Source organism: Dromaius novaehollandiae, chromosome 4 (assembly GCF_036370855.1).
Source record: "Dromaius novaehollandiae isolate bDroNov1 chromosome 4, bDroNov1.hap1, whole genome shotgun sequence".
Lineage (NCBI taxonomy): Eukaryota > Metazoa > Chordata > Aves > Casuariiformes > Dromaiidae > Dromaius > Dromaius novaehollandiae.
This window is the reverse complement of record NC_088101.1, coordinates 59,888,458-59,905,923: the sequence shown is the minus strand read 5'-3', so window position 1 is coordinate 59,905,923 and position 17,466 is coordinate 59,888,458. Positions and strand designations below refer to the sequence as shown.

At 41.4% G+C, this 17,466-nt stretch overlaps 2 protein-coding genes across 16 annotated transcripts in view; one reads left to right on the top strand and one right to left on the bottom strand.

The window, feature by feature from the left end:
* The window catches only part of ATP10D (ATPase phospholipid transporting 10D (putative)), a 57,837-nt gene extending 43,765 nt beyond the window's left edge, over window positions 1-14,072 (top strand). For 9 of the 15 annotated variants that reach the window (XM_064511189.1, XM_064511192.1, XM_064511190.1 and 6 more), the window contains 8 exons: window positions 586-895; window positions 1,546-1,622; window positions 2,126-2,251; window positions 2,762-2,962; window positions 5,386-5,466; window positions 5,712-5,816; window positions 7,192-7,379; window positions 8,743-9,386. In XM_064511189.1, coding sequence (XP_064367259.1) covers window positions 586-895; window positions 1,546-1,622; window positions 2,126-2,251; window positions 2,762-2,962; window positions 5,386-5,466; window positions 5,712-5,816; window positions 7,192-7,379; window positions 8,743-9,238 — 1,584 coding nt within the window. In that variant the 3' untranslated portion in view covers window positions 9,239-9,386. Of the gene's footprint in view, window positions 1-585; window positions 896-1,545; window positions 1,623-2,125; window positions 2,252-2,761; window positions 2,963-5,385; window positions 5,467-5,711; window positions 5,817-7,191; window positions 7,380-8,742; window positions 9,387-9,422 lie in introns of those variants that run through there. The other 6 variants (XR_010389080.1, XR_010389079.1, XR_010389078.1 and 3 more) reach the window with 6 other exon arrangements.
* The window catches only part of CORIN (corin, serine peptidase), a 142,824-nt gene continuing 139,418 nt past the window's right edge, over window positions 14,061-17,466 (bottom strand). The window contains exon 22 of the mRNA XM_026093564.2: window positions 14,061-17,238. Within this exon, the coding sequence (XP_025949349.1) occupies window positions 17,056-17,238 (183 nt within the window). The 3' untranslated portion in view covers window positions 14,061-17,055. The remainder of the gene's footprint in view (window positions 17,239-17,466) is intronic.

The following is a 17,466-nucleotide window of genomic DNA, read 5'->3' as shown; positions in this document are numbered from 1 at the left end:
ATTGCGATTTCAAAGTAAAATAACCAAAGACTCAAAAATGTGTGTTTTTTTTAATGTATGACATACAGTATATATATTGTTAGGAAAAATCTTTTGAGTGTCTTTTATTGATTCTGACAAGATAAAAAATTTCACAAGGCGTTAGCATCCTTTGCAGCTCACCTATACACTGATTTGAAGTGCTCCTTTGGCTTTGCATGCCACACAAAACAAATGTAGAGAGCAAAAGGCTTGTACCAAAGCTATATTTATGTTGTAGAAAGCTTAGGGATTGTTTTTCTGATAGTCTGTAAACTGATGTCCCTCAGTATTTTCCCTCTGCCTCGTACAAAACCCAAGGGAATATACTTAAACAAGGTTAAATCATGGGCCCATTTTAGAAACATCACCCATAGGTGATGGGCCCATTTAGCAACTGCACCCTTTCTGATTTTAAAGGGTCATTCAGCCCCAAATCTTAGTTCTGCTGAAGCAAGTGAACTGCTATACAAGGGTACCTTCTCTCCATATGTATTTATAAATTGGAAAGGGAGCCACAATACAAACAACATTTTAGTAAGTTGCCTTTCTCTTGTCTTTAATTAGGATGCCTGTGCCTTGGTGATGAGTGCAATTTTAGAAGGCATCCAGAAAACCAATTCTGCCAAAAAAGACCCCAGTCAGAGACTTCGGAATTTCTCTGCAAGTCCCTCCGCCCAAGCTTCAGGGTTTAGTGCAGGCCTGGTTATTGATGGAAAGACTTTAGAGCATGTCCTGCATGACAGTCTACAGAATACTTTCCTGGAACTTGCAGAAAAATGTCGGGCTGTAGTCTGCTGCCGAGCCACACCACTGCAGAAGAGTGTCCTGGTCAGACTGGTGCGAAATAAGCTAAAGGCAATGACATTAGCTGTAGGTGAGTCTCCTGGTTACCTTCTTTTCTCTGGATTGACATAGAAGCCAGTTTCTCCTCTGCTATATTTTTATTAATGTCTGTGATAAAATTTACTTATGCAGGAAGGTAATCGTTTGAGTCATAGTTGTCTCTGACATAAGATGATGTTGCTATTCTGAGCTAGCAAGTTTGGGCCATAAACTGACTCATGGTGATCTTCTAACACAACAAGAACTGGAGTACTCATGCACAATGTTGCATGACATGTTTGGATGGGCAAGTAAGAGGATTTTCCCATTGTCATTCTCCATCACAAATGTCCCAAAATACTGAAGTAGAGGAGAGATGACTGGCTGTGATGTAAAACATCCGTATTTTCTTTTCCAGCATACTGACTAGATTCTGAGAGAAGGAACAGCTAATATCCATGTGGAGACTATTCCTCTATTCAGTCAGACCTTCCACATACTACTTCTGCTCTCCTTAGAGTTTTCCATAGTCTGCACTGTTGGCTACAAAAATAATTTTCCCTGATTTCTGTGGTGTTCTAGTATATTTGTCTTTTCCTGCCACTTACATGGCAGTATGACAGCCAACAAAGCTGCCTCCAGTTTGCATTCCAAGGAAGAAAGATTAGTTTTGATTTTTTTCCTCTTCTCTTTTCTCTAAAGGTGATGGTGCCAATGATGTCAGTATGATCCAGGTGGCTGACACTGGTGTGGGGATTTCAGGCCAAGAAGGCATGCAGGTAGTCTATACAAAGACAGCTGCAAATGACATCAGACTCTGTTTTAAATCTGTTCAGAGTTTACCGTGGAGGCCCAGTGGCTCCACAGTCCATTACTGCATACAGGGGAGTCTGCATCCTGAGCTCATGCCCAGGCCTCGGCGCTCTTCCAGGAACCCTCAGAAGTTGAATGCTGCAGAGGTTCAGACTCCAAACAGCAGAGCTTGTTGCCTGTCACCGAACTCCCAGGCACTTGCCTGCTGGCAGGAAACAAGCAGCCCAAGCATCAGTGACTTCTGTGGATTTATGGGTTAAACATAAAGGCAGACAGCCTTGTTCCTGCGTATGTTTTGCTGGGCTGAGTGCATTAGTATAAAATGTTGTACAGAGGGACTCGGATCTGAATGAGGGTAAGAGTGTAAGTGCTGTCCATATCCAGTAGTACATAGCCCACTTGCCTGTGTTTGAAGCTCATCTTTAATTGTTTGGATACAATACGTCCTTTTGTTCCATGTGTGTTGCAGGCTGTGATGGCAAGTGATTTTGCAGTCTCTCAGTTTAGACACCTAAGAAAGCTGCTGCTTGTCCATGGTCACTGGTGTTATACCAGACTTACCAACATGGTCCTCTACTTCTTCTACAAGAATGTGGTATGTAGCTGTGCCATCCCAGGGAAATCACAGTTTGCTGACTGGAGAGTGCTGAAGGTTGTGGTTTGGCTTCATATTCTGTTTTTGTTTCTGTTATGAATGGGTTCAAAAAGAAACAAAGAGCATACATCAGACAACTTAGTTTTCCATTTGCATCTGCAGAGACCAGAGTCCACTCCTGTTCCTTGGATTGAGTTTACCATTCCACATGTGTTCAGATAGCCATTGTCCATTTTGCTTAAAAAGTGGGTAACAGGCATTAATAATGTGGTGGCAGAATGACTATTTAAACAAGACATGTATCCAGCAACGTTTTTTGAAATCTAAAGATGAGTGCTAATCAAATGTAATTTTAAAGTGTGGTATTGGCATGGACTGTGCAGCAATTATACTTAATTTTCTACAGATTACTGTAGGCAGACCTAAGATCTATATTCTTTTTTTCCTTTCTCAACTTTCAAAAACCTTGACTATGGGTTACATTTTATCATGTCATCTTTGACTTTTCAGGCCTATGTGAACCTCCTGTTCTGGTACCAATTCTTCTGTGGATTTTCAGGCACATCAATGACTGACTATTGGATCTTGATTTTCTTCAATCTCCTCTTTACATCAGTGCCACCCATCATCTGTGGTATCTTGGACAAAGATGCATCTGCAGAGATACTCATGCAGCTCCCGCAGCTGTACGTGACGAGCCAGAAATCTGTGGTAGGTTAAAGAATGCTTGGCCTGAAGCAGGTTAAAATGGTCAGCATTTGAGCCATTTCTTTCTTTCTTTCTTCCGTCCTTCATGGTTCTCATCAGTCAAACAAGAAGTTTAAAACCACTTTCTCTATTAGAAAAACATCCAGGCAGGCCTATGCAATATTTGCACATTTAGAAGCTGTTTTTTCAAAACTTTTTTGCAGGCTCTATCTCAGTGATACACCCAGTCTTATCAAGCATTTGGATAGAAAGAGAAATTAAGGATTTCAGGTGAAGCAGTGTGGTAGATAAATATTGTTACCAGTATGTTCAGTTCATTCATTGACTCGACTGTCAACATGCTTCCTCAAAACGTGTTCTTTTTGAGCATCTGGGCTTACTATTAAAGATTTGGGCTTCAGATACTGAAGGGTGTTCTGGAATTCACTGCTTGCTCTTTTTTCCCATCTGTAGACACTGTACTTCCTGTCTGCTTTACAAGTAAATTCACTCAAAACTTTTAATACAGAAAACCACAGGAATTCTGGGAGAAGACAGTTTCTAAGTCAAAATTATGTAAATCAATAAGCTTTTATCTGGCTTCTGCCTAGCTTAGCATGAATTCTAGAGTAATTTTATCATTTTTTTAATTTAACATTTTTAATTAAAAAAATAATAATTTTATTATAACAATTTAAAGCAGTGACATACTGAGCGTGGGACAGAATGGGTACCTGTAGCCAAGTGAGGAAAAGCATCAGCATATGATTCACCTGAAACTCACCATTTTCCTTACGATTTTAGCCTTTCAGTAATAAATATCACCAAATTAATGAGCTCTAGCATGTTGTGTACTAAGTGGTGCAGTCTCATCAGTATAACCCAGCAGAAGTCTTACTCTAGTTTAGAAGGGAAAGAAGGATATACAGTGATGACACAAGTTGGTTGGTTTGTTTGTTGGCTTCTGCATTTCCTTTTACATGCCCTTGAATAACTTAAAGCACTTGGTTTATAATGTTTTTGCTAAACCAGATACTACTTTGGTACCAGTCTGAGCCTCTGTAGACTGGCTGGAGCAGGACTGTGCTTTGTCAAAGCAGACAAAACTCAGAGTTTTTTGACTATGTAAATGTTATAAAGGCCTCAGGAGTTGGGCCTTTATTTTGGTCTTCACAATAAGTAACTTTTTTCAGAGATTGGTTAGCTGAGCTGAGAGGAAGTTTTTGAGACAGCATGATCAGAATTACTGTATTACGCAATATTTTTTGTCTGCCCCTCTCTCTCTTTTCTTTTTCTTTGTCTTTTTTTAAGTTTTATCTGAGTTTTTCTTTTTTGTCCAGTTCAGCATTGTCTTGCTCTGTGGTTGGAGTCATTAAGTAGTATATCATTTCCTTTCTTGCTTGGAAGCATGGTGAAATAACTGCTTTGGATTAAGTGCAGTAAAAAAGGAGAAGAAATGCTTTAAAAGATGTAGAAGCATAAATATTGCACTATCATATCACAAGTGCACAGCTCTGTACAAACTATGAAAACAGACGGTGACTTGGATTCATCCTCAATAATCTGAGGCACTTCTCTGGTATAGACAAATGAGAAGACTAGTTAGTTTTCCATGCCATGTCCAGAGAGCAGTTCAGTACTTGGAGGTGCTTACCGGCTTTTTGGAGGAACCCATCTCTTTCCACTGATTGTAGGGGGAGTCCAGTGCAACTAGACTACTGACCTATGTGTCTCTGTTTAGTGCCTGAAGTTAGGTGGGATATATCTGAGCCAAGGCCCATGCAGCTATGGTTTTGCAAGTGGTTGAGCTGTCATAGCAGTTTGCTGCCACTGAATAGGGAAGGCTTGTTCCTTTTCCTTTCCTCTCTCCTTGTCATCGCCTCCCCTGTTCTCACCCAGGTAGTTACAATCCCTTTTCTATGCCAGCTCTGCCATCACATCCTTCCAAGAGCTCACTAAAACAGCAAGGTGTTATCCTAGCAGATTGTTTTCTCACTTTCCAGTGAGTTAAGTTAGCTCACAGAGTGCTCGGACAGCGCAGAGGAGTCAGCCAGCACAAACTAAGAGGCAGAAGCACATATACAAGAACAGAAGAAGGGGGTGGAGATGGAAGAAGAAAGTGAGACTTTGGCATTCAGTGATGTTAGGGTAATGCATTGTCCCCTAGCGTTGTTCCTTCCTTGGTATGTAGCTGTGCTTGGTTGGTCTGTTCTAGCAGAGACAGCTGTAAGATCAGGTTTCACATATCTGGTTCCTGATTTAAATAGTGACAGGTAGCTGGGACAAGCGCCTTATTTTTATTTTCATAGCACAAAAGTGCCTTTGAATTGGGAAACTAACTAACTAACCAACTGCAGATAATTTTTCCCCAAAACAAAATGAATTCTAACTAAAGATGCAGTAATTTGTTCAACTTGTTTCAGTGCCGTTATCTTTTTATCTTACAGGCCTATTTGCCTTCAACTTTCTGGATAACCTTGCTGGATGCTTTTTACCAAAGTCTCGTTTGCTTTTTTGTGCCTTACTTTGTAAGTGCTGGATATGAAATACATTTATACACTTTGACACTTTAAAAGCCCAAGCGAATTAGAGAATAAAATGCAGTTTTTGCTTGTGCTTGTAATATATAAATGTATACAACTAGGACCATTGTTGCAATTGGGCTGAACTTTGTGCATGCAAATATGTCCAATACTGAAATTATTCATGTTGCTTTGCATGTTAGGATGATATGTAAAGAATATATTACACTGAGTGCTGTCTTCCTTTACAGACTTACTATGGCTCAGACATAGACATTTTTTCCTTTGGAAACCCTATAAACACAGCAGCACTCTTTATAATATTGTTTCACCTGCTCATCGAGAGTAAGACTGTGGTGAGTACTTTGTTTGTTTATTCTTAGCATACAACTCTCACTAAAATTAAACAGAAGAAAGGACTTCATATACAAAAGAGAATATATATAAAAGGGCCAAAATCTAGCTATTTTGTTTACGTGACCCTGTGGGCTCTCTTAAGGCAGCTGTCATTGGAGTCAGTAGATTTACTTTTATGGCTAAAGTTAAGAAAATGTGGCTTCAGAATTATTTATAAATAGTGGAGGGATCCTGCCTTGTTAGAGTTCAGTTGCTTTGGGCTTGTCAATTTAGTTTAGCAAGGGGCAAAACCAACCAGTGATCTGCTAAGCTTTCATTAGTTCAAGGCTTGCCTCCCATAGACAACAGTGTGAACTCATGGTTTTGAATGCTTGGAACTGAAGATCTGTTCTCCAGCCAGGATAAACAATTCAAAGGTATGTTTCCGTGCCAGAACAGAACCATTATGCTACGGAACTGTAATTCCAGTTTTTAATTAAGCCTGCATAAGTTAAGCATCTGTTGATATTATCTGCATTAGGTTGGATAAATGTAATGTCTTTACAAGAGTAATTTATTTGCCTATTTGGTATAATTTTAGAGAAAATACAGTAATATTTAAAGTAGGACACAGGTTAATGGCTTTTGCTTTTTCTCTTGCTTTTGAAAGATTTTTTGGAATTGTTTCATAATGGATGAAATTTCAAGTTGTGATCCAGTCTTTTGATTCTTCTTGTGGGAGCGTGGCAGCACTTACAGAATGTCTTTATTCAGGAAAATATGGGTAGCATGAATGTATCCATGTTCCAGATAGCAAAATGTTACATAAATGGGCTGTCTTTGGCATTTTTGAACGTGGGAAAGCTGTCAAACCAATGACAGTGGTTTTTCTATAGTGACTAATATAGCCAACTAAAAAAAAAAATTAAGGCAAAACATTACAGAAAACTCAAATGAAGGACAATTAATTAGTATCTTAAGCAAGTTTTATAAGGGTGGTGCCATGTGAAGATCTTACTTCAGCTTGTCTGAGAAGGCTTTCTATGTTGCCTGTGAATGATATTGTCATCTGAGGCAAATGGCACTATAAAGTCTTTCACAAAGAAATCAAGAGCTATGCATTTAGGAGAACCAAAAAGTTAAAATTACATGGCTGGGTTACCTATAAACTGTAGGAAGAAGGTTCTATTCTTCCTGGGAATGTTTATATAAAGTTAAGAATACTGTCTTTCTGAACAAATCTGTTACGTTAGGAAGCTGTCCTCAGAGGAAGAGGGAGAGTCTGTGTCTGTGTTTGTGTTTGTGCATGTGCATACCTGTGTATACACATACAGATGTGTGGGTCTTTCTGGTTTTACAGCTTAAGTCTGATTTGTTTCCTTTTCTAAATTGCAGACTTGGATACATACAATAGTTACAGTTGGCAGCATCCTGTTTTACTTTGTCTTCACTCTGACTTTTGGGGCGACCTGCAAAACATACAATCCAGCATCAAATCCCTATTGGATCATGGAAAAGCACATGATGGATCCAGTGTTTTACCTAGTTTGCCTTCTGACTACTTGTGTTGCTCTGCTACCCAGGTGTGTTCCTGTTTTATAACTGCAGATTGCTGTTATTAACAAGTTTTCTTTGAGTCAGTGATGCTATAAATTTCTCTGATAGGCAGTCTCTCCCCCCTGCCTCCCCCAGTGTAAAGGCAATTTCCTCTCTCCACAGGAAAAAGCTATTTGAGGACAGCTATATGGTGACATGCCCTCAAAGTAAATTTGAAAATTTTAAATACATCTGCCTTTCTGAGGAACAGCTCCTCGAAAACTCCGGTCAAAATCCCAGTGTCACTTCCTTAGGCCAGAAGGCATGGAGTACCCTTTAGTCTCACATTGCCCTCTAAGTGGAGACTTTTCAGCATCTTGCAAAGGATTACACCAGAAATAATCAAGGAAAAAAACCATGGGTGACAGTAGTGGTCCCATGATGAAAACAGGCATAAGTCTATCAAATCACTGAAATACAAAAGAGAAAAGCTTTAATTAGCCAGAGCGGCTATAAGTCTACTGGGGTGTTGGTACAGGGAGAGTAAAAGTGACTCAGCCTCACTGATAAGTCAAAACAGTTTGCATTTATTTCACTGTGAAAAACAGTGAAAAAAAAAGGCGATTAAAAGCTTTGCCCAGTCTCACCAACCAGTGAGGTCAGTTCTAATGTGGATTAATCCTGGAGTTTCATTTTGGAACAGCACTTGTATTGCCATATTCCTCTTGTTGCATGTGAGGCTGTTGCTTCCTTGGCCTTTGCCTCTGTGTTCTTCCTTGTTTCTGTTGAATACTCTGGCTCCCAGAAAAGTTAGGAATTTTAGAAAGATGCTATGACTATTCTTCCCACTTTCAAGGTTTTAACACTATTATTACCAGTGTCAAACAGCAGTGATAAAGAACTTGTCAGTTTGAAGCATGAATTTTTCTAGGCCTGATTTTTTCCATGATAGCTCTTAACTCCTTGTATCTGCACTGAAGATCAGTATGGCCCAGGGAAACTCTAAACTGACCTTGCTTTTTATGCCTTATTTTCTGGGGCCTGACATTATACACAGAAAGCTCCATTTTCAGTGTTGCTAGGACTCTGGCCCTCCACTGAAATTGAAGGGCACATTGCTGCAGTTACCTCTCTGTAGGGGCACCAGATCTAGCACAAAAATTGGAAGCACTTGAGATCAGCATCTGTCTTTGGAAATGCCAGTTTAAAAACATGTTCTGGTGCAATTTCTGGCCTGATAGTTTACCAGAATGGCTGATAGTTGACCAAATGGCACCTGCAAAACCTGTGTTTCAGAGACTGCTGCAGCTTCAGGCTTGTGTGAATGGTGTTTGGTTTCCTTTAGTGTTGCTGGAAGCAGTTTTGAATCTGCTTCCAGACAGCTTATTTGAAACCCTGTTTATTTTGTAGATATTTGCTGAGAGTTCTCCAAGGAACGTTGTTTCCGTCTCCGGTGTTGAGAGCCAAGCACCTTGACAGACTGACCTCTGAGGAGCAGAGGGACGCAATTAAGAGATGGAAAGACAACTGCACTGTAAACTGTGGGACGGAGTTCCAGGCTACTTCTGGGTCTTCCAGCTCAGCCACAGGCGCTGCATCGGGTGAAGAAAGCATTGCCAGTGTTTTGCCAATATCTAAAACACCTTTTCAGCCCTGTTCAAGAGATGGGTTAGCAGAGAAAGCCTCCTTCTTATCAGGTGTTCAGGACGAGTCCAGGAATACAAATAGCCTGAACTCTGAAAAAACTGTATTTCTGAATTCATCAAAAGAAACTAATGCAGACACATATGGAGGTAATAACTCATGTGCCAAAGTCCTGGTGTGTGTGTCTGATGAGGGCAACAGTGCTGTTTCTCTAGCACACAAAGTAGGTTTGAATTCTGCTTGTGTGAACAAGATGCTTTAATGTATTTTACAAAGTCAGAATGTTAACAGCATGGCCGGTGTGTGCTACCTTGTAGTTTTGTTTTGTTCAAACAAGATAGATGATACATGCATGTGCTTAAAAGCTTTTGTATTTATAAAGTTTTTCAGTAATTTATTAAGATGTTCAAGATCTAAATGGCTGGGTTTTTTTACTTTTCACACAGTTGACTTTGCATACTGCTAATCTCCAGTATGCAAGGTTGCGTAACGCCTCTTGGTGTTATGGACCATGTATGAACTATGGATTTGCAGGATCCAGTTCAGGTAAGACCTACCCTCTCATAAGCCACCCTGCTGTCTTGCACTGCTATCCTAAAATCCGAGCGTTTCCCAGGATTTCACAGTTTGCTGAAGTATAAAGTAAGCAGAAAGGCTGGGATGTAGTGTTATTAGTTGGCCTGTTGCAAGACTTCGTAAAACTCTTTCCTCTAAGCTCTATCTCATGCCTCCACTGGAAGATCCTCTGTTTTTGGCAGTAGGTAACTCCAGTCTTCCTTCAGGCCTTCTCTTACAAATAGCAGCATCAAGTTGATGACATTTCTTTTCTTCACTCCCAGGTGCTTTTAAATTCCTCCATACTTTCTTTTACAGTAAGTAGTATTGGTGTCTGCAAAGGCTGTTCAAAAGAAGGTAGGTCCTAAATTTGAGCACTGTTGCATAAATGTCTTGGAGATGTCCTGCCTCTGCCAGCTTCCCACTGCTCTGCACACCACAGAAGTGCTGGCTGAGATGCAGGTGGCTGTTTCTGGAGTCTAGACTGTCTAGAATATAGCCTCCTTTTTAATTCCACCCCCAAAAAGTTACATGGCCAATTTATGGAGGAATTTAAGAAATCGTTTGTATCCACTAGCACCTGTTGAAATAAACAATCCCCTTCAAACTGTAGCTGCTAAGGAATTATTAGTATTGAGCCCATTTTCTGTTATGTTGCTTTCTAAAACTTTTCTGTTTTCAAATTGCCAAGATTTGTGTTTATTTTTAGACACCATGTTTGGGGCAAGGGCTCTGCTTTTTAATAGAACCATGAGTTTTCCTTGTCAATGATCAACATTACATATTCCACATCTTTTAAGTTCTCTGAAAGAATTTAAACAAACGCTGTGAGGTCTGAGACAGCTGCTGCTACGCAGGGCAGATATTGAGGGCATGCTAAGTTCATTCAAATACAGGTCACCACATGTTACCAGAAGTTTAGAACCATTCTGTTTTCAAAAGGTAGAATGTGATCAGGGCTGACTCCATCCTTAGTGTTAGGAGAAAAAATATCCTTTCTGTTTAGCCAGTAGAAGAAAAAGACTACGTGGAGCCAGTGATAGACAGCCATTTTTGCAAATATTTGTGTTTATTTGGTTCAACATATGAAAAAATATTTTTGATAAGTTCTAACATGTGGTTAATTGGAACCTTTGAAGTGAAAGCAGACATTCAAGTGCTAAGAGATTGTGCTGAGCCTAAATTGGTTTGTGGTAGTGGTTTTTAGATGTTTGTCTCTAGCATACTTGCTTGTTATCTTCATGTTTTTTGCAATTGGGGAAAATCATTCAAAGGTCCAGATTTTGAAAAGCCTGAGGAGGAGAGGAGAGAAGCATAACTGCTGGGGGAGGCACTTTGCCAGGAGTGAACTCCAGTGAAGCATCTCAGCTTTCTCTGCAAAACATGGAAACTGTGAGGTGGCCGAGGAGATGCAAAATAGCCAGCAAGCTGAGCAGGGAGATGAGCTGGAACAAGGGCTTTTCATAGGAAAACAGACCACTTGGGGCACACAGAAGTCATCTACCCTGCTCCACAGCCCCAAGGCAGGCTCAGCTCTACCTGTGTCATTCCTAGTGAATGTTTTCCTGTTGTAAAGAGCTCCAAAGAAGCAGGCCAGGCCAGTGCTCTCCTGCCTTCAGAGATACAGTTTGGGGATTTTTTTTTTGTCTCGCCTCTGTGTTTCTTCTACACCTTAAATCTATTGCCTCTCCTCACTTTTGTGGCCACAGAGAACAGATTATTTTCTTCTCTCTGCAGTAACTACTGATGCAAGTGAAGACTGTTTCCATCATTTCATTCTTTCTTTTCATCACTTAGGACTGTAGCCCTCTTGTTTCTAGTCTAGCTGTAGCTGAGACAATCTAGGAGAGAGCATGTTCCCGGTCACTGTATTCAGGTGCTGCCTTGCAAGTGTGCACAGAGCCGGGATTACTGCTGCTGTTGCACCGTCTGGGAGGTAGGGAAAAACAACGCCATTGCCTACTGAGAACCACAGGCATCTCTCCTGGCACAAGGGAGGTGATCTAGTCACTAGCCTGGCTCTTCCTCTGCACCCTCTCTCTTTACTGCAGAGAGGGCTAATTGCAGCAGGGAGGTTGGGCAGCTGCATTTCAGCTGAGTTGGATGTTTTGAGAAGCAAAGCCCTAGATTTTGGCACCCAAAATAAATGTGAAGTGTGCGCTGGTGCTGGAGTGGTTGTGTGGTTGGGTGCTGCTGAGGAAAGAGTAAGGCGCTGAGGTACAGTGAGCGCTTCCGGTGGGCTCGCGGCTGAGCTCTGGGAGTCTGGTTGCAGCCGTGTGAGGGCCTGCTGGTCTCTGCTGCCTCCCTGTCCTGTCAGTGCCAAAGGCAGCTGGGCTGCAACACGGGACTGTGAGCTGCGCTCCTTGGATGTCATGCACGGGGTCCCTTTTGTCACCTTTGCTGCAGGAGCAGCACCTACAGTGCCTATCAGCACATTTGCCAGCTGATTGTGTGGCAGAAAAAAACATTTAATCTCAGGAGTCTGCAGATGTAGCATACATGAGCTGTAAGTTTTCAGAGATCTTTGAGCTCCTCTGTGACTACAAGCCGTGGCCTCAAAAGAACTACAGCAAGATACATCAGTGGCACTCGCCTGTTAGACCTGGGCCAGCTTCATGCCCTGAAGCCACCTTACCTGTGCCTCTGGGCATACTTAAAGTGCTGCTACTTGGTTCTTTCCAAGCCTGCCTGCCTCCCTGCCCTGACTCATTGCTTAGTGCTGTTGAGGCTTTCAAGATTGATTTGTAAATTAAATGAAGGAATATTTTAGCTAGGTCTAAAATGTGCTAAGTCCTGTGGGTTGCCTTGAAATTTAGGTACTTCTAAAACAGCATCTGTACTGATGGTCTCACTAATTTTAAGTACTTCTGTACCGGTTGAAGTACAAAATTACACACACTTGCTGTTTTTTTGTTTTTTGTTTTTTTTCTTTTTTTCTTTTTCCCTTGGGAGTTTTGGTTCACTGAGAGTGAGCATTGCTTAAAATCGTTCATTATAGCCTAGGTATTATATGTTTTTAAAAGACTTTGACAAGCAGTCTGCATGCTAAAAAAAAAAAAAAAAAATCCATTGTGCAAAACCTGATCTGTCGTGGTTTTGGGGGAGAAACAACAGAAAGAAGAAGAAGAAGGAAAAAAAAGCCAGTGGCTATCTCCTGTGATCTGCTGCTATTTTTTTAACTGAAGTGGAAATGAGGGTAGTGAGTCTTTCTTTAACAAAAGCTTCAAAATGTTAATTGGCCCTTCCTGAAGTGGTTCCAGAGTACGAGTGAGTAGCTCGCCCTTTGCTTCCCAACAGTTGAATGTTTATTTTTTTAGTGTTAGAGAAGTCACAAGCCTCTGCTGGTTCTGCAGCCCCGCCCCCCCCCCCCCCCCCCCCCCGGCACTTAGGCATGACATGACCTGACTTTTCCATTTTGAAAACAAGCTCATCTCATAGGTGTCTTCCAGATGTCACAAAAGAACATCCCACGTGGAACATTTAAAATTTTGGTTGTCAGTTGAAAAGGAAAAAAAAGAAAAAGCTATCAGATTTCCCCTCCTTCCCCTCCGCCCCCCAAAATATGTAACTACACTTACAACACTTTAAGTCATGTTTTGATGTGCAGTATTTGATTACAGAAAAGACGACCTTTTTTTCTTTCTTTCTTTTTTAACAGCAGCACCTGCCCTAAACATTTGCAGCTGGCAGTCAGCCACAGCCTTTATGTAACGAGTGTTTTCCAGCTGAGCAAGCTCTGGTCCGTACCTGGAGCGCGGCCTGACTGAGCTGAACGGCTAATCCAGGCTGCGGTTTTGCTCTCGGGCCTGCTGGCCGCAGCACGAGCCCGTGGAGCAGGTACCAGAGAGCAGGCGCTGCCTGCGGCGGTGACGCCGACCTTCGCTCACAGCACAAGTTGACAAAGGATGGTTGAAGGTGACTGTATTAGGGATGTTTTCAGAACTAAATTTCGGTATGTTTTTGTATTACGTGTTCCTGTTTTATTCCAGTTATTCTACTCCCTCCCGCGTGGTCCTGAATAACAGACAGTTGACTGCAGTTAAAAGGCAAATTTTAACTATTTTAACAGTTTCTGCATGCTGGTGCAGATTTCAGCGTATGCATGTGTTGTTGAAATGCTGCATACCAGTAACCAGCAGACAGTATTTTAAACTAGTTGCAGTCCTGAGGAAAGTCATATAACAAATATGTTCAGAGGAGTTTGATTTCCACTTTTGTTTTTCAGATTTATACCAGAAATAATTCAATCCAGAATAATTGCTGGCAGCGGTAACATTCTCAGCTGGAAGCATACATGTGGAATAAACTAAAAGTTACACAGTGGTTGTAGTGCCAGAACCTCCATAAAAGGTGTAGTGCTTACAGGGCAATCGTGGTATTTTAAACAGCTAGAGAAGGATATGCAGATACCATTTTAAGGCTATTTTTAAGCATGACTGCTTAAGTTATAACTTTGTCCTTAATCTCTTCACACCTCCACATTGTCATCAACTCTAAAAATAATAAAAAACACATTATCAACATAGGAGTTACTTGCAAAATGATTGTAAATTTTTATTAGTACAGCTAAAAAGAAACACATCTGCTTGATTGTAGCTCCACTTGGAGCTGCAGCTGTGGCACACTTGTAAGAGAAACTGTAATTTTGACCATAACCATTATGGCAGCACACAGGGAGAGGCCTGGTACACTGGAAGGCTATTTTATGTGCACATATAGAAAAAAAAGCACTATAAAAATACATTTATAAAATTACAAATTTCCTCTTTACATGGAATGTTGTGGCAGACAAAACTGTGGGAAAGGAAAAATCCTACTGCTCCCTCCTAAAGCTGTTTGGGATGGGGCTTAGTCTATAATTTCTTCAAACTGGTCTTAGACAGGGGCTGGATGATAGTTTTAAGGCGCACTCTCCCTTGGTTCTTCGGAGAGACTGCTTGGAAACTGGTGGCAGGCCAAACCCAATTTATTAGATGTGGAATTACTTTACATCTGATCATTTGGTAGTGCTTATATCTACATGAAATGATTATGTGTTCTCCAGTGCTTTCAAGTTTTTGAAGCCTCTAACCGCTTCACTTGGTGGAGAGACGTCAGGCTGGGCTGTTCGTTTCACAGCACCAACTTTTTGTCTTGGCCTTCCAAAAATGGACCTTGCCCCACTCCTACCTGTCACCAGCTGCATCGGACCATGGGGCAGGTTGGCCTGGGGCAGCTCCCAGGCCATGTTCTCAGGTAGCTCTCGGCCACCAGCTCCCACACACTGAGTGCTGCCATGGCACCCCTGCAGAGAACCTGGCCCCAGAGCAAAGCTAAACAGGGGGACTGAAAGCTGCAGTTTCCATACATTAAGGCAAAGGCATCAATAACCGTCACTGGAAGAAAACATGGTCACAGCTGCATTCTCAATTGTAGCTGGGAGAAGAAGAACATTTGTATGTTACAGACAAAACAAATTCCTTAATACAAAAAAAAAAAAAAATTCTAGCAAAGCACTGGGTTTTCTTTGCGAGTATGAAACAGTGATACAATAGTCACATAAATAGAGTTTCAGAACCCATAACACAAATATTGAATATTTATTAATAATGCTCTGTAGGGCACTAATATGTTTAACATCAGGTGTGTTAAAGGAGAAGATATGGAAATTAATTAAGAGGTAAGTCTTTCACTAAAATCTAAAAGACTAAACACTAAGTCAGAACAATGTAAATTAGTTGTAATGTGATTAATAGTACCTGAAATATCCATTAGTTGGCTGTCTTAATGCATGTTTCCACATATGGCAGTGATGGTATTGACAAGGCCCTGCCATGGTGTCATGGGGGCATGCCAGAGGTAGCAGAGAGGATAATTTTATTATACGCCTCAGGCTGGATTCACAGGATACTAGGCATGGCACTGAAAACACCCAAGTTAGAGATGCTCTGCTCCCCAGCGAAATTCATGTTATACTCCTCAGCTTTCTGACACAGGTTCCCCAAAAAAACAGGGAGGTGTGCCGAAAGTCATCTACAGCAGTTAATAAGAAACGCCTCCCCTCTGGCACCATAAAGGGATGCCAAGCTCTGCTGTGATTTTTTTTTCTTCCAGCTATAGACTCTCTTGGAGTCAAGGCTTAGCCTTTTATCCACTGCACAAAGCACTCTGCCTTGTCCATCAGGCTATCAAGCATTTGACCACAGGTCTAAGTCTTTGCTGATGAAGCTATTTTATTTTACTTAACATATTTATAACATTAATTTGAGAAGAACCTAGTAGTTCCAAGTCTTCTGTCATTCAGATTTATCTTTTTCCCTTTTTCTCAACAATGAGTGTTTAATCTTGCCAAGCAAAATGAAACTTTCAGTGCACGATACTAGAAAAGACCTAGTCAAAAATATCCCGTTTCCCAGTATTTAAAGTACTACTCTGAGACATCTGAGTTCAAGTGCTCACGCTGCATCTTTTGTACTTTAAATCTACGTTTTCCCATAGCTCACTAGATGCTCAAATTAGCTCACTGTTTGGGGGGGGGGGGTAAGTTGCAGTGGCATTGCCAATGCTGATGTGTTTAGAGCGTGTCAATGCACATCTTATAGGTTGAACCCAATATGCCAAAAAAAAAAAAAAAAAAGTTTTTTTAAAAAAAAGCCAACAGGGCATAGGTTTAATAAATGCACTGGCCTGTGTAGTGCTGTCAAGACACAGGCATTTTCAGGCACACTGAGACGCAGAAGCGTCAAAACTTGCCTGGTCGAAACAGTCAAAAGATGCTGAACAACTGAATGATGGCCTCATGTGCCTCAAGCTATGAGCCTGATGCTGCCCTGCCACACAGCACCCTGCAGCGACACCAAGCTGGCGCTGGGAACAGCAGCACTGGAGGCAGGGCAGTACAGGGTTGTGCCCATGCTAATTAGCCACCCTGGAAAAACAAAAAAATCCCATATATTAGCCGAGGCACACCAGAGACATGTGGCTGGCACCCCATGAGACCTGGGCCTGTATGCCTTCGTGCCCTATGCCACGTGGGGCACAAGCCCAGCCATCTCTGCAGCACCTTCCAGCGCATGTGCAGCCAGCCCTGGGATCGCCCCAGTGACTAAAGGGCCTGTCAGTGTCCCCTGAATGCACTGAGTTCGTTCCTCATGACAACTCTTGAGTGAAACTGCATGTGCTGCTAATTTAATAGTATTAAAATAGGTTGTTTTATAGTTTTACTAGTCTGTGCTACTGCTTAGTTTGAATAACTAGAAGGCAGAAAGTGTCAGTCTTTTCTTTTAAACCGTTGGTTGTGTTTGGAATAGCAACACAACACAGCTAAAAGAAAAGTCAAAAAGGCTTATTAGTTCTACCCCAAAGTATATTCATCAGCAGGAGGGTTTACCATTAACATACACCGCATATGCCATAGCTCTGCAGCAAGAATAGAAAACAGCTTGAAACTCCTTTTCCTAGAGTTTCTGGACTGCAAAACCTTCAGGGTTGAAATGCTGATTCCTTTTTCCCTTTGTCTGTCAGCACAATTCTTACCATCTGGAGCTAGTTTAGCAGAAAGGTGTGGATGTATATTTGTCTTTCAATCCACTCAATAAAATGTGACACATTGCTGTAAACTCCAGGTCCCAAAACCTTGGAAAAGCAGACAGAGCCCCAGGATGTTAAACCAAACAAAGTCCAGCGCCCTGCAGGGTGCTCACACACAAGTGGTCCTCCACTGTCACCCTGCAACGTGAAAGGAAAAAAACAGTCTATAGGGGTTTCACATAGCCAACAGTCTTCCGGTTAAAGCTATGTCTCAATTTATAGAGAGGTTTGCTCTTCATAAGTAACTCAGCTGTAAAAACTGGCAGCTCAGCTAAACTATGTAGCAGTATAAAGCATTACCAGTATTTATTCCCTGTTATGTTTGTACAAAAAAAGTAGCTGTGCAACGCTCATACTAATGAAAAA